Source organism: Ixodes scapularis, unplaced genomic scaffold (assembly GCF_016920785.2).
Source record: "Ixodes scapularis isolate PalLabHiFi unplaced genomic scaffold, ASM1692078v2 PGA_scaffold6__148_contigs__length_123643588, whole genome shotgun sequence".
Taxonomy (NCBI): Eukaryota; Metazoa; Arthropoda; class Arachnida; order Ixodida; family Ixodidae; genus Ixodes; species Ixodes scapularis.
In genome coordinates this window covers 9,863,597-9,880,927 of record NW_024609881.1, presented here as the reverse complement: position 1 = coordinate 9,880,927, position 17,331 = coordinate 9,863,597, and the positions used below count along the sequence as shown (strand labels likewise).

Here is a 17,331-nt window from a genome sequence, read left to right as displayed (position 1 = left end):
AAGATGCTATTACTGCTTTACTGCTTTGCACATGTCAAACATTTGTGGCAAATATTAATACACATCCATAAAGTTGCCGGCCGAAAAGAGGGTTAGCTACGATGTACCAAGGCTCAGAACGAGCGCCCATTTCTGAGAAGAACTACAATCTTGGTGGTGTGCAATGGACATTGGAGAAGCGTTGTGGAGGCTAATTGTAAGCTCACACTGAGCAGGAACGGGCTGAAGTATGGTTACGAGTCAATGCCACCTTCGGCAACACAACGCACTTGAGCGAGCAGGGAGTCAAGAATCTCCATGTGCGATCGCCCAAGAGCACTTGGAAACTACGGCCGCTAAAACATAATATAACAAGCAGAAATCGCCTGCCGAAAGGGCTAAAAACTAAGCAAAAAGACACGTTGTAAGAAGCAGCAGTATGAATAAGAAACCTCCTTAAAAACTGATCAGGGCACAAGGTTGCTTGACAAATAGCCAACCCACTGAGTGCCCACTGAGTTGCTGGGGGTAGCATTTGACCAGATTAAAGAGTCACGATATGCAGGCGGATAACGAAGCGACGTGAGCTGGTGGACGTGCTCACTTCCCATTCACAAAATAGTTACAAAGGCCTCAATTGATTTGTTTCCAGCTTTCTTGAATGTCTCCCATGTAAACGGCCTGGCTTCCAATGCACTGTCGCATAAGGACACATCTCTTTCAGCACAGAGACCAAATGGGCAACAGTGCTTATTCCTGGACTCATGTGATCTTGGAACACTCATCGATCCATGGTGTAACGTTTTGACATACCCCTTCTGATTCTACAGAGGAAAAGTTCAGACGTGCGCTGTTCATTCTTGCTCACTAAAAAATACAGTGCAGTCCAATTGGAAATACGCGTAGACCCAGGAAGTTTTGTCTTTGTTTAACTATATAAAAATATAATGTTTACATGTTTCGTCAAAATTGGATAGATGGAAGGATGCATGTTAACAGCTGTACCCTTTGTAATGGGCATTAGCTTGTGCCACCTAGCCTAATAACATAAAAATGTGATTCTGCCCCTTTTAGGCCAATGCATTTCTGTAAATATCACCAAGCCGGGAGGGGGGGGGGGGCTGACTGCTGGGACGACCGTTAAAGGACACATGCAAAGGAGAAAACATTTTTTAACAGCCTATATGGGAAAGGAATATCATAAAACGAATTTACAACAAAGAAAAATAAATTTTAGACCTATATTTACCCCGCGAAACAAATTTGTAGTTGGCACCCGTGGGAGCCGCCGCTGGTCACGTGGTAGACCTGTGGGCCTCCGCGCTGCGCCGCCGTACGCTGAGCGTGGTGCGTCGCTGGTTAAACGCGTCTTTCCACACCGCCGCCGAAAGGAAACACTCTGGCGCGCCTCTACCGTCAGTTTCTGACCGGCGCCTGGGTCTATCACGTGGTGCTTGCACTCTTTCAGGAGCGTTCTTCGAGCTCTAAAAGTTATTATTAATCTTCCTTTTTTGTTGCACTTCAAACGAAGATGAATAAGTAACTTTTAGATACCATAGGAAGCGTCCAAGAGAGTGCAAGCACCATGTGATAAATAGCAGCCAGTCACGTGATAAATAGCGGCCACTTTTCCGCAAGCGCCCGCAGGCACCAACTACAAATTTGTTTTGCGCCGTAAATTTAGACTTAAACGTTTTTCTTGTTCGTTGTAAATTTGCTTTATGACTTCTTTTTCCCAACCAGGCTATTTAAAAGAAACATCTTTTTTCTTTGCATGCGTCCTTTAAGGAATCAAGCAAAAAAAAATGCATCCCCCCTCCTCATTTTCCCGTCGAGGGAGCCGCCAATCTTCAGCTGGCGTCGGTCAACACCAGACCCACTGGGGCACAGGGTTGAGACCTTGCTCCAGAGACACGAGGGAGGAAGTCTCAATCTTTTTCCTGTCCCCCGGCTGTGCTACTTAGTGCTTCGTTCAGTTTTGCCCAGATCATTTCTACCGGCACTCTAACCTCCTCATTATTGCATCTACTTCACTGTAATCGTGGAAGCGGCATTTGACCTTTTGTAGCAGGTTCTGTAGCAGGCAAAATATTGGTTTGGAGCAGCCACTGACGATTTTAAAAAAGATGCCAACGTCTGTTAGCCCATCACTTGAGAATGAAAAAAGTGATTGCTACCATACTGATAAAGGGTTTCTCTTCGATACACTCCTCTTTCCATTTTACATTCAGTGGTTTGTTTAGCCTGTAAACATAATTTCTGTAAAATGCCAGCAAGAACCAGCATGTCCGCTAATACGTCTACCAATAAAATGCGTCCCGTAAGTTTCATGAACCTACCAAACTGAAGGCTCCAATTCTAATATCAGAAACTGCAAAAACAACCACCCCAAAATATGATAAAATCCTACACTTGCACTTTAAAGATGAAACTGCTCTTTTGCAGAGTAGGAACCAGAGTTCTGTCAAAGTTTGCAGCTCTTTCGATCGACAGCTGCACGGGAACTACAGTAACTACTGTATTTATTTAAACATATATAGATTTGTGTTTTCTTCTCTCTCTCTCTGCTCATTTTTTTTTTTCACAATTAGAAATTGAAACCCGAGCATAATATGCGTGCCTATCGCGGTCTATACCAGGCACTCCCCCAGGTCAGTCGCTGCTCCTAGCACACCGGTGCAAAGCGGCGAAGCTCGACGCAAGCGGCGCAAGTGCTGCACTACTCTGCAGCCACGAACATGTGGCACAATTTATAATCAAGCGATCCTATCGGGAATACAATTCTGTTTTATCACAGCCATCGGCAATCCTACTCTTTTCCAAAGTTTTCTCAGGACCCTTAGTTCTTGACATCGTCTGGAAATTTAGACCATGTCGGCCATCAAGCAGCCAGCACATAAACCAGCCAGAGTGGTTGATGCCCAGCAATAGTGCCTCTGACCGGTTGATTCGCAGCATCAAAGCGCGACATTGTGGCATTCGTCATCTCCTTGTATGTGTTCTTTCATCGGCTAAACCGATCAAGTGCAGCAAATGTCCCGTGACTCGCGCTTTTAGCATGTCTGTTGGCGGTTGTTCGAGTCTTCAACTGTGCTCAGAACTAATACGAAACAAACAGTATGGTGTGTAGAGATGCTGTGAAATTCATATTTGTAAAATTTTCATTTTCTTCTACTTCTCTGAATATTTCGCCAATAATTAAAAAAAATATAGATATTTTTTTTTTTGCTGTAAGCCAATCTCGGCGCAGGTGTGGCACAATTCTAAGCAAAAATGGCATTTTGGCGCAGGATGTAGACCTTAATTCGTGGCTCAATTTGGTGCAATTAGTGCAGCACTTCCATCACTGAGAACTGGACAGTTGGAGTCACTCTCTTCTCTCTGGTCACGGGCTTTCTTCTAAAGTTTAGACACAACCACCAAATTTAATCAGTCGTGTGTCATTGAAAGCACACACTCAATATTAAAAACAGAAGAAAAAAAAGAAACTCATTTTTGTGGCTTCAAGAAAGCTGCAATTACGTTGATGGAAAAAGAAAAAAAGTTGCACAGAGAACCGGAAGCATTCTGTGTGTTCACTGCATAATTCTCAACATGGTGTCGTATCACATATAGATGGACTCGCAGGCTGGAAGGCGATGTCAGCGGACTACAGGACCTCGACTTTAGAACTGTCGTTCCCCGTGCCGGCGAATCTGTCTTCCTTTGAAAGAGAAATTTTGGACTGATCAAAAGAATTGGGGTTCATTACGTACGACACGCCCGACCACCAAGCCGATTTGCATGATGACGTCGCCAAACCGTCACTCCTTCTCGTGGCTGAAGACATCGCTCACACAAACAACAAGCTTGAAGTGCGTACATTGAGTTGAATATGCATGCATACAATTTCTCTACAAGGTGCTAATGTGGCCAATGCGTGGTGCTGCCCGACCTCGAGTTGGGAGTGCTTTGCTGGAGGGAAATCGGCGGCAAACTTCCGACCTACAGTCGACCGGCTGCATTACTACCAACGTAAGAGTTCCCCCAGTAGCTCAGTGGAAAGTTGTCCGCTTCACACGCAGCCGACCCAGGTCCGATCCACAGTGTGGGCGTACTGTTTTTTACAACGAAGTTGTCTGTGGCTAGGTTCTGTCGGATCGTCTCCGGCGACAGACCGAGCGTAGATCAACAATTTTCAAACATAACAATGCATGCCTCACTTTATACTCCTCTCCACCACCTCTTTCCAGAATTGTGCATATTTCTCGCCCTCTCTCCCGATGTTGCGCAATGCCCCGCGCTCCTCGGCGACCACGTTTGCGGCCCACTAGAGCCTGCACCGTGATTGGCGTAGCTGCACTATAATAAAACGTCATTGTTTCTACCAGAGCGCCAGCTTCACTGGACTTTCCTCTTCACGAGATGAAGGGTTCTCAATTTTTTTTTTTTGTCCTACATTTTGTGACATGTGCACATTTCTTTTTTTACAATTATCACTCAAAAAAATAAATGTTGTGAACGGAACGTCGCTGAACTAAAGGGTATGGGATTCCCTTTCTGACACCTGCGAACTCAATGTAGTCACTTTCCACAAAATGCAAGGAGCATATAAGTCGGGTACCGTCTGCTTTCCGCCTGTAACTGTTCTGCAGGAATTGCAGCCAGCCATTGGTCCTGATCCCATTGATCTTTTGGGAACTGGTGCAGACTCGGCCGCACAATGCCACTTTCGGAGGCAGAACCTGGGAGGCAGCTCTTCACGCGACATCTTGAGGGCATTCTTTTCGGAGCCAATCACGGGCATTCACCACGGGCACTCTACTCATATCGAACTCTTCAATGTACAACTCATCTTAAAGTGCAGAACAGCGAGCGGAACAAACATAACTGCAAAGCAATCGAACGGCTAACGGTTCCCGCTTGCCGTTCGTCTGCTGCACGTGGCAAAAAAAACACTGAGGGAAAAAAGAAAAAAGTGCACGGTGGGGGTGTCGCCATGTGACTTCCGACACACTCTCCTCCTCTATATTTCTCCGACCTCCGTGTGGAGGTTTCGGTTTCAATCAGTTGCATTTTTGGGCTTTATTAAAATATATGTGACTCTGTAGCAAAATATTAATTGGGTAGTCTTCTGACATCAAACTAAATCGCCTGGCAAAAAAAAAAAAGAAGTTTTTTGGTGGGTGTAAATGTCCCTTTAACATGCATCGCGCAGTGGCGACACACGACTGCATGCCGCTTCGACGCTCGTCCAGATCCAAACTGGCAGGATTGAGGATTAAACCCCAGATTTCCGGGTTCTGCAGCGTGAGCGTTGATCCACGTTATCCGTGCAGCGGTGCGTCAACACATCCGGTCACCGAACCCCTTCCACTCTCGTAGCTGAGTTCAGAACCGGTGGATGAGAGGATATTTTTTTAATTTATATTCTTATATTTGGAGCCTAGAATAGCTTCCAGTGCCGCAGCCAGGCACTGCTCCGAGAACACGTGGCTTCCTCTCGCATGCGCAGCCAGCTTGGAAAGAATGAGAATGCTGCGGAAGCTACGCTAGCCTCAACAACGTAGTACAAAATAGACGACGCCAGGTATAGTAACAGACCTATTGCTAAAGTACCCAGGCATTAACGAGAATGCTGGGAATATAGATAAAGACGCTTCACACGCTCGCCTTCCTCGTGTCAACGATTTGAAGTAAACGACCAAAAAAAGTCGTCCACAAACGCGGGTGCAAGATGGGACGTTTGCTTTTAGGTTTTTGCTTTTAACTGCTGCAGACTCGAGCCCATGCAGCGCATGCAACTCCACTCGTCGCATGCTCCTTGGTGCTTGGATGATTTAGCGAAAGGTCTATGGTGGAAATATATGCGGCTTGCACGTGACCAGAGTGTCGAACCGAAATTTTTATCCGTTCAGGTCAGGTTCGGTGTTACGGCTTTTGGTTCAGTTTCGGGAAGCAAAGGTAACGGCTCAAACAACTTCGAACCGGTTCGAACTGCTAAAACGAGAATTTATTTTCCGCATTGTTTTGGCAACAGGCAATATTTTCGCTGTGAGAGGAGTAATTATATAGTTTCCTTTTTATTGTTCGTAAAATCCACTTTTATTTTCAGGTAACAAAAATAGGAAACAGCGTTATTTAATTTTAATGCAACAGTAAAAAAAAATTTTAAATTGGGATTAGCATTTAAAACATTGTTTATACGACTCAACATCCATTTGTTTACCTCAGTCATGAATTTTACCTGAATAGAAAGGTTGTCACAAAGTGTAGCAGGTTGCCTAAAATACACGCAATTGGTACAACTTGGCATCTCAGTATTATAAGTAGAATCGTAGTTGTGAACTTGAACCAAGCAATTAATCCCAGTGCATAAAATCACGAAATGGCCACCTCGTCGACATTTATTTGGTGAAATGTAGTTTACAAAATGTGTTTAACATTATGTATGACGACACAACTGGGCTAAATGAAATAATATCTTCAAAATGTCACAAAACTTTTAGGACGAGCCCTTTTGAAGAAACATGTAGCAGTAATCACAATGCTCATTTTCCTAATATTTTTTACACTCAGCACTGTGATGCAGGCTAAGAATCAAGCAGAAAAGAGTGATTGAAATTGTTCACTCAAATCTATATGATGAAATCCCACAGAATAAAATAAACTATACTTTGTTTCACCTTATGTTGTACCGCAGCAGAGGCTAGAAGCACGAGCTCATAGCATTGGCAGCTGCCCTTACTGCACGAGATTTTGTGCCGCCGAGATGTGCCCTGAGCAAGAAGCTGGCGCTTGTAGCCCTTACTGTGGTACATCATAAAGTGAAACAGAGTATAGCAGAAACATGGATAATTGAATAGAGAGAAAAGGACCCATGAAATGTAATAGGAATAGATAATGAAGTATCCCCGAAAACGCATCATATAAAAGGTTCTCTTATCTCTAGAATTTCCTAGCAAGTCGTGAATTCTAGTATCCTTTACGGTATGTAAGAGGAATTCAGTATTATTCTACGTGTTTTACAAATATGTTTTTCAAATTACAGGAATTAGTATTAGCTGCAAAAGGAGGGAAACTGCAGTAACTTATACTTTTATTGGTGTGCTCTGTTGTTTTTAGTTATCTGCGCAATAGCAGAGGCTTCTGTGTAAATAAGGATGGATTTTGGATTGTATATTATTGTATTGTATAGTCTAGACGCAGTCACTGTCCTGTTTAAAGAGAAGGTGGAAAAAAAGAAAACTCACCACAACTTGAGGACTGAGTTGGTTCCATTCGAGGTGCTGCCCAGGGTCAGGTTCGTGGGGAGTCTCGTAAGATCAAGAGGGGCGCACACGGGACCACTTGAGATCCTGGGATCCAAATGCAATGGGCAATGACAGTAATTAAGAATAAAATCAGTACATCCTCCAAGCAAATCAAGCTAGTCAGACACCCATGAGAATAACACAAAAGAGACACCAAGGATTTGGCCATTTCGTGATAACAATGATGAATGAATAAGGAAATGAAATGCCTGCGCGCCTAGTAATGGGCAGCAGCCTGCGTTACCTGACCCAAGAATAAAGCACATGTAAGCGATTAGGCGAGAGACAAGCGACGGCAACCCGCTTCGCTGTTGCTCGGTCAGTCGCGCGATAAGGCAGACCCTATGAAACGACGGGTGCCAAGCGACCAAGGTGTTGAGCGAAATTTTCTAGAAATCCAAAAAGGAGCAACGTGATGAATAACAGTGAGAAATCCCCGTTGCTTGCCGCTGACTCTCGTCGCTGTCGCCCGTCTCGTCGCTCGCTAAATCACTTACATGCGGTTCAGCCTTTAGAGTTTGAAAGTATCTCAAAACAACCTGCTCATTTTTGCATTGCCAGTACGGTACAAATACTAACAGTTAAAGGAGTTAGGACTTGCACGATACAAAATCTCGGATAATGTCGAACCGCGGGACCCTCGAATCCACCTACTTAGGAAAGCTGCTATGTTCCTCTTCCTCAAAAGGTTTAGACTGTTGCACCAGGAAAATTCTTTTTTATTATTTAATATAATTGAATTTCCACAGCTTATAATCCTTGATCTCCTTGATGTAAGTCTCGTATGAGTTTTCATATCGCTTGTTCCTTATGTTTTGGAAGCTCTGAACACGCAGGAAACATATTCTTGCAGACAAGTGGGGCATGGCGACAGACTTAAAAGAGCCTAGTAAAATAAACAAATTTGCTCCTCTTAAACCACTGAGTGTAATGAACAAAAACATTGTGTGCTAGACCTATCCTATTTTAAAATAACGTAGAATACCGTGCATCCGCCCATTCCGCACTAAGTGCCCACCCCAAATTTGAAACACCTGAAAAAATATGCACAGTATCCTCACTGCACCCATCCCCGATATTTTCGCGATTATCTTCAAATTTTGAGTGGGCGCTTGCTTGGTATTTTACGGTAAATGAAAATGGAAAAAACACCATTTTCAAAGGGCTAACAAACGTTTCTTCATGTTTTTTTATAAATATAAAAAAATATATGTTCCAATGTATGTAGTCTTTATTTTCAGACAAAAGAGAAGTTTGGGGGGCTGGGATAAAAGAAGACAAAACTTGTCTTCTGATGGGACCCCAGCACCTACATAGTTTTTGACAGTATTCAGCAGAAAACAAAACACTAAAAAGAATTCTATTACGAATGGGCATATGTACAATATATAAATGAATGCAATTCAAAACTGGGATACGAACTGCAGATCATGAAAGACTCGAAATATATGTTACAAGGTTATATCTTCGAATGTCCGAAAGGAACCATTGTTTTGCACCATTTGAGCTATGGTATGGTGTATTCAATGTGTCTGGAATGAGATATGAAAGTTGCTGAAAGCCATAATTTGTACAACTTTGCTTTCAAAGCAGAGATACCGTAATATCCCGAGTCATCGCCCACCCCCCTACCACCTGAAATTCGTTAAAAAAGTGGGGTGGGCCATGTCTCGGTGGGTGAGCACGAACACTTGAAAAAAAAGCAGAAAAAACCGCCTATTTTTTTCTGCGTATCTAGCGCTGATGCACAAGAGATACATCAAACTCAAAACTGGATTTAGTTTCATTGTTTTATAAAGAAAATGCTCACGAAAGAATATTTTACTATAGCGAAGTCCGTTGCTTGCATACGCGCTAGAAACACCGCCGATCTGCATATAGCGCGAACGTTTGTTCCGTGAAAGAATGTCACCATTATGTTCTCCTAGTTAGTGAAAAAAAAAAAAAAAGTCTACAAGAAAATAGAAAAACCGACCAGGCGCAACGAGCCAGCGAGCGAGCGAGCGAGCGGACCAAAGAAGCGACCAAGAGCAATGCTGGGAAAGCGGGAAAGCCGGCGGTCGCGTTGGCAAATATTTTGGCGTCGGGCCAAGTCGGGCGCCTTGTCAATTGCAAGCTCTTGCGCAACTTGTTTGGTGCATACATACTTGCGTCCGTGCACGGCGGGCTATCAATGCACGGTTGGGACGCTCTGCAAACGTCTGTGTAGGACGTTCCAGCAAAGCTTTATTTACGCTTTGGCTTTGCCTAAAATATTGCACAACCGCGGTCGCGACGGGCGGGAAGAAGGAGCGGGTTCGCGGTGACCTTACTTCGGCGGAGACAGACTTTGACCTAACACTCCGCGGTTACGTTAACAAACTCTTTTTATGTTATCTCCATCGTTTTCTTTTCGCACAGATACACGACCACTTTGGGGTCGCTCACGGAGGAAATGCGTAAACAAAAAGAAGTGTCTTTCCCTCCTTCGTTTTACTTTGTCACGGACGTCCTCCAACTGTAAGGTCCGCGACCGCGTCATTCGCGTAGGATGAGTGTTCGCGGATCGCAGAGTCCGCGCTGGGGTATTTGAAGGGGTGGGCGATGACTCGGTGTTTTTTCGGAAATCGATATTGGCCCAAAAAATGGGGTGGGCGATGGCTCGGGGATGGGCGATGACTCGGGATATTACGGTAGTTGCAACTCATTTATTCTAAAGCATATGCATGTCAAATTTGGTTGTTAATTTGGAATATTAAAAATTAAAATTACTGTGCACTTCCTGTGAATATGCCCTAAATTACAGAGAAAAAAGTGTTTCAATGTTACCGTAGATGCGTAGTAACTCTTCCACAAAAAGAAAAAAATTGGTTAATAATTTTTTTTGTGAGAAATTGAAGCTAAAGAAGACTGTGATGGAGCGGGGACAATTTGATAGCAACAACGACCATTTGAAAAACTGCGCACTCAAAAATGGCTCTAATTTATGCACTTCTGGGTTGTCAGTTTTTCCAAATGTTTATTTCACTTATTTCACAAACCGGCCCTTATTAGTTTTATAATAAAATATGAAGATTCAAAGATAATTAAATGCCATAACCCCCCCCAAACCTTGTTTGTAAAAGATTGCCCTTTTTTTTGCATCTCCTTTTCACATAATGAGCAATCATACATATTTTGCAATAGAGCGATATATACTTTGGAAGATGCTGCATCCGTATCAATGCACCAGGTCTGATGCAAGCAACGTAAAGATGTTACAGTGCCTTCATACATATCAAATGTATGGTCCAAGCTTCATTGACGAGTGCTCAACATTTACGAACCTAAAATGCGAACCACACCCGATCATTGCAGCTAGCAATCCTATTAACAAACAACGTGCCTCCCGAAAGAATTTACGCTCTTCTTTTTCCTCGCAGAAAAATATGATGCCTTGCTGAGCTCTGCCCAAGCAGCACTAGCGGTGCGAACCAGATGCCAGTGTTTCAAAACTCACTCTTATCTTATTAAAAGGTTATAAGCGATTTTCTGATTATATAGATAGGAAAATGGGACAACCCGTTCTCGGTTACTGGCACCATTCAGCTCCATATATTCAGCCACTTTCCCACTGAAAATTACAGATCACTTACAACTTTTTAATTAGATAACAGCTAGTTCTAAAAACTTTGGTATCTGGTTTAGACTGCATGCACTACGTTCCAAGACGAGATGGAACGTTCGTCAATGCATAGCTTAATTTTGCAGTGAAGCTCTATAAATCTTTTTAGGGGCTTCCACGTGACGTCATTGCACCACGCCTTTGATCACTCCACACTTGTTCTTGGAGAGAACAATGAATTTGGTGGTGCGAAATGAATATTGCAGGTTACCTACCCAGCAGCAAGGCCATCAGAATGGCAGCTGATGTGACAGCAATGCCTGCCACATATATATTTACACAAAAAAAAAAAAAAGAAATAAGAAAATGCTTTCTGTGTAGTACACAGATTCTGAGTATTTCGTTGACACGCTGTCGCTGCTGGTTTTCAGAAACGTAGGCACAGGAATACAGCCATGAGTTCTGGACTACAGAGCCAAAGTTTGCAGCCTTCATTTCAGGCCACAGGCAAGGCATCAAGATGCAAAAGTTGAAATCGGAAAAGTTGCTGAAAGTGGGTGGCAAATGTCTGGGAGCCAGTTAGAGTATCTTAATTTCTGCCAATAAAAGTAAAAAATTATTTGTCACTGAATGGGTGGGACGAGCAAGGCACGTATTTTTCGTATGCCTGGCCCCCAGCAGCGCTGGTTGTGCTTCACCTGTGCAAGGACGCTCGAGGCTCACAAGGGCATGAAAGTGTGATCGAAGGCAGGAGGCTGGCACTGAATATCTTTGTTGGGCGGATGGACGGATGCTAATGGCTGTACACGAAAGGGCGGTAACTTGCTCCACCTAGCCTAGAAACCAAAAAGGACCAAAAGTATGGCTCGTCACCTCTCGCCCTACTAAGCCACTTTTCCTTCCCCTCTGCCTTTTCTTAGCTAACAGATCAGTCAAAGAAACTACAAAATTATTTTATTCTATTCTAAACATCACACTGCACCCCCTCCCCTCCCCCTCCCAAGCGAGAGTCATCCATTTTCCTCTGGATACTCCAACACCGAACTGCCGAACCCGCTGGGAAACAGGGTTGAGGCATATGGCCGGAGTCATGCGGGATGGAGTGTCAAGTTTGCTCTGTCCCGCAGGTCCCCGGCTGTGCTAATTACTTTTACCTCTTTCAATTTCCCCTAGATGATTCCAACCAACCTTCTAACCTCCTCTGTGTGAGCGTAATCCTTCTCCGTTCTTCTATCCTCGCCAGAAAACCCCAGTGCCTCCGCAAAGTCCAAAGAAAGATTCTCATCACCTGATGGAACAAACTTGAGCCAAGTGGTGTCATTGTTTTCAGGAAAATAGGCTGTATTTACTGCAGGCTGACACGAAGGGGGGGTTCATTGTTATGCCCCAGGACATGTTTCGGACTGCCTTGCGCCACTATTTTTAAGAACTTCACAAACCGAAGTCTCTCAACCCGACGAACATTTAGAGACCCGCTTTGAGGTTGCGCACCGGCCTCAAGTTGCGCAACCTGGAAAGGGACAAAGAAAAGCAATGTTGGGAACCTGGAATCCTTTCACAGCTAAAACCCATACGGAGAGTCCAGCTTTTAGGACCATTGTCACCGAAAGAGGGGCATGACAACAGTTGGTGCGTTAATACCGTCTGAAGCAATTAACTACCCTGCAACTTTGTGGCCCATTTTTAATACGAAACTCAGAGGTGGTGGTGGTTGAGTACCTGAATTCTGGTACCTACGCGAATGTGGCTACATTCTCTATAAACATAGTAGATTTCTTACTCTGTTCCCCAAGAGGACCTCTTCGCGGCGGTGCGTGACTGTATCCAAGAAAACGGTGTGGCCATGTTTCAGAATACTAGAGGTGTAGGTGTTGATGGTTTCTTCGAACTGCTGATGTTCTACTTTCAGTAGACTTTCATTCTTTTTGAAGGCACTTATAATTTACAAAAAGAAAGAATTTGTATAGGTGCATGCGTAGCTCAAGTGCTTTGCGACATTCTTAGGTGAAGATTGACCAAACCATCAGCGAGAATTTGAGTGAGAGCAGTGGCACTAAAGCACTTGTATTTGTAGACGATTGCCTGGAGGTAACCAAAACGCCTGAGAAGGCTTCGAATGATAGCATTGTCAATTCAGTGTTGGATGTTTTCACGCGACACTCTGAGTAACTAAAGTTTACACACAAACGGCAAGACGGCACATTCCTGCCATTTCTTGGCCGAAAATTAAGTTTACTGAGCACCATGCGAGTTGGCTCCATCACTCTCGCACTACAGAGGGACTCTAGCCTTTTTATTCTTCTCAATCGAAGCTAGTTAAGGGGGCATCGCATCATCATGTCTACAGGCGACCCTAGAAAAGTCTGCCACCATCAGTGATGCAAGCGGTATTTGATCTTTTGTAGCAGGTTCTGTAGCAGGCAAAATATTGGTTTGGAGCGGCCACTGATGCTTTTGAAGCAGATGCCAACATCTGTTAGCACGTCACTTGAGAATGAAAAAGTGATTGTATCTCTAAATGAGTTAATTCATGGTAGTGATCAAGAGTTCCTCTTTGATACTCAAGCATATTACTTAGTACCGTTTGCGATAAGAATAGCAAGGGCGTAAAAAGAACACAGTCTTCTTAAATAAGGCTCTAGTCAGAGTAGGTTTCATTTACAATGAGTATTAAAAATGGTTGAAAAGGTAATCATAACGCAACGCTTCATTGGGATAAATCCTCTCTCCCCTCCAAATTTTACACTCTGTACTTTTGATAGCTTGTAAATATTTCTGTAAAATTCAAGATGGTACCAGCATATTCGCTAACGCTTCTACATATACAGGTTGTTTTACGGAAGGTGGACAAATTCGATATTGCGAAAACTATTTCGTCGCAACAAAGGCTTGTGTCGCTTCGGTCCTGGGCCAGGGGCCTATTTAGGAAAATTATTAAAGTCCAGGATAATTAGGTTAATTATTTTGGCATAATTAACTTTTTTAATATTGGGTTTAAGTGCATGGTTTCAATTAGAAAATTACTCAGCGTCATCAAAGAACATTAAATCAACAAATTGCAGAACGATAGAAGGCACGCAAAGCATTTTATGGCTTTCTGAAAAACCGCACAAATTCGACGGGCTTTTAAGTTTCAATTTGCTATCGGAGCGCATCTCAGCCCCGGCGGCACCGCACCCCGTGGAGAGATAGTGCAACCAGCCTCTGCTGCGTCGCGCGATGACAGCGCACCAGAGGTTAGTTGCACTATTTCTCCACGGGGCACGGTGCCGTGGAGAAATATTGAATTTGTCCACCTTTCGTGAAACACCCTGTATAAATGCGTCTAAGTTCAATTAACCTACCATACACAAGACTTAAAAATCATGAACTGCAAAAATCACCACCAAAAAATTTAGGCATAATTTTTCATGAACATATGTTATGGGACTCCTATATTTAAAATCTTACACTTAAGCTTTCAAATATCGTAGGAATTCTATATAAGCATCGCCATACATTACCACCTAGTATTAAACTCTTAATTTATAATGCATTGTTCGATTCTCGTATATCCTACTGTAACCTGGTGTGGGCAACCACGACCAGTACAAACCTTAATAAACTTTTTTTATTGCAGAAGAGAGCAATTCGAGTCGTAGCCAATGCGTTGTATTACGCCCACACCGATCCACTTTTCTGTAAGCATAAAGTAATAAAAATACAAGAATATTACAAATATAAGCTTGCGACAGTATACGCGGAATCCCTTAAGTATTTTAACCACCCATTACTGCGGTTTTCTAGACTAAGTGTTAAAAATACGGTATACGGAGTACGTAGCGCCGGGTCCCTGAGAGTACCTCGTCCTAGAACAAATTATGGGCTTCAAATGGTACAGCATACATTGCCAACATTACTGAACTTTTTAAGAGACCACCATGTCTGTCTTGATGCACTAAATAAGAAAACAATATGCACAATATTCACTTCTAACTTTTAAACTTTTTTCTCCTGCATAGAACTGCCTGTTTTGTTTTTTCGCCTTTAAAATGTTTCTGTTAACGTTTCCTGTCTGCCGATAGGGGGCAGGGGCTTTGTCAAGCTGCACATTTTGCAGCTTTTTTCCCTGTCTCCGTCACCCATATGTACAAATGGGAGTAAATAAATGAATTGAATTGAATTATAAAGGCCTACACTGGCACTTTAAAGGTCACACTGCTCTTTAGCGGCATAGAAACCAGCGTCTGGAACTTCTGACGACGTCGGCGATCAACCAGCCAGAGCAGTTTATGCCCGGCATCAACAGCTCTGGCCGGTTGATTCGCAGCATCAAAAAGCAACATCATGGCATTCATCATCTCCTTGTACGTGTTGTTTCATCGGCTAAACATGTGTTCGATCCTTCAACTGTGCTCTGACCCAAGACGAAATAAACTATACGGTGAGTTGAAATGCTGTGAAATTCATATTTGTACAAGCTTCCTTTCCCTCCACTTTTCTGATTAGAATCAACCAATATTAAAGGAAGACTTTCTTGCTTCATGTTTATTTTGGCACAGGTGTGCTGTAATTCTTAGCAAAAATGGCATTTTGGAGCAAGACGTAGCAGACTTTCGTTCATGGCGCAATTTGGCACAAATGGCGCAGAACTTCCATCACTGCACCATACCCTACAGGAGAGTTTTGGGAGGCGGGTTGAACGGCTTGGCGCCCCGGGCTTCCCAGCTTCACTTTTGTTGGCGGAAAGAGGAAGATATAAATGGGACTCCCCACGACATTGGAACAGCCAAATAAGACACCAGAAGTAATCTCTTTTACACATAACATCTCTGATAATATGAAAAAGATAGTGGGAGCGCTACGATGTATGTGTTGTCTTCACGGCGCCTAGTAAGATGTTGCAACTATGCCCCACAGTGGCTGACAGAGGTGGGAGAGGCAACAAATGTGCAGTAAACCACAGGAATAAGTATATTCAGTGCGTAATCGGGACGGTCTATCGTATTCCACTGAGCTGCGGCTGAGTATACATAGGCCAGACTGGCCAATCTGTGAATGATCGAGCATGCAAACATGCACTTTTGCAGCGGTCTACGACTGGGGGGTACCTTTATTCACACTGTGTCCCACGCATGTGTCAGCCGAAATTTAACTGCATCACGATTTTGAGCAAAGGGGCGGACAAAACTGAGAGGGAATTGCTGGAAGCCTACAAGAAAGGAATGGAGGGTGATAATTGTGTCAAACATCGGTGTATTTACACAAGAGCACTTTTTTTTTAACACGTGCTGATGCCATGACGGTGTGGTTGTTTACCACGGTGTTTTCTTTTCATTAAGAGTACATTAATATGCACGACGTCGTGCACCTTGACCGGAAATGGCTATACGCACGATGCGGAGAGCTCTTGCCATTTAGGTGACCCTTTTCAAACAGCGTGTGCATCACTGTGGAGCGTGTTAACCCACCCCCCTGCCTGCGTTTGCGCCGCTTCGTGGCGACAGTCTGCAGTTGCTCGTTACAAAACTATTAACCCACATGGCCCCCCCTGTACAGGCCGCTTTGCGTTGCCCCCCTTGCACCTCTGTAAAGGGAGTCCCATTCCATTTAGTTCAGCAAAGTTTCATTGAAGTTTCACGTTGTGCTGGGGAGGAGATCAGACTATGAAGCCCCAAGCGGCTAACTTTAGAACTACATGGATGCAGTGATGTGATTGGCCTAAGCCATTTTGGAGCACCTATCGGAACATCCAAAACAGTATTTGGAGCAACAAATGTGGTCTTTGGAGCAACCAAAGCAGTGTTTCGAAGCAGCAAAAGTGGCTTTTGGAGCAGATATTCCTAGAAAAATAAAAACATTATTTTTAAGTACTGTACAAACGAAGGCCACTTTGCATTGTGTTCTGTTCTGATGTGACGTGTTGTGACGGAACTCCCTGCTTGTGTTTTACTCCTGAGACATCCCGCAAGTGTACAGTGCTGTAGGCACTGCCGAGCAATTCCAAAAACCACTTGCCACCATTTTACTGGTTCCCGATGTGCAAGATTTTCGTCAAAAGTAAGCAAATATAGAAGTATGAATTGCAAGCGTCCCGGCTGTTGCCTTTGTCGTGTAATCATGTTCGCATGCATGTGAGGCCAACTTCGGCAGGCCTGCAAATATGCCCGCTTCGTCGCGCGAGCGGAGACAATGGCTGTTCGATCGAAACCGAAACCATGCCACTCCGCTCCGTCGCCAACTGATTCCAAAAATTGTATGCAAAATGTAAATGTCGAGCACACGACAAAAAGCAGTCCAGCGGCGCGTGCTTGCCAGGCCGGCAAACAAGGTACAAGCTAAACAAACAAATGCACGCATGCACGCACACACACACACAAACAAACAAAAAACAAAAAAGAGCCTGAGTGCATCGATGCAAGACATCACGAGCCAGGGTCAAAACGTTCTTGGAGCGCTTTGTGCAACAACTGAACTCGAGACAAACAAGTGCGCTGT

The 17,331-nt window shown here is 43.8% G+C and overlaps 1 protein-coding gene and 1 long non-coding RNA gene across 3 annotated transcripts in view; one reads left to right on the top strand and one right to left on the bottom strand.

Annotated features, from left to right (window-relative positions):
- LOC115308667 (zinc finger protein 845) overlaps positions 1-17,331 on the bottom strand; it is a 111,136-nt gene that overhangs the window by 25,080 nt on the left and 68,725 nt on the right. For both annotated transcript variants that reach the window (XM_042294698.1, XM_042294697.1), the window contains exon 4: positions 7,212-7,316. In XM_042294698.1, the coding sequence (XP_042150632.1) occupies positions 7,212-7,239 (28 nt within the window). In that variant the 5' untranslated portion in view covers positions 7,240-7,316. The remainder of the gene's footprint in view (positions 1-7,211; positions 7,317-17,331) is intronic.
- Positions 1-17,331, top strand: part of LOC121838432 — a 46,203-nt gene that overhangs the window by 16,598 nt on the left and 12,274 nt on the right. The gene's annotated exons all lie outside the window — the stretch shown is intronic.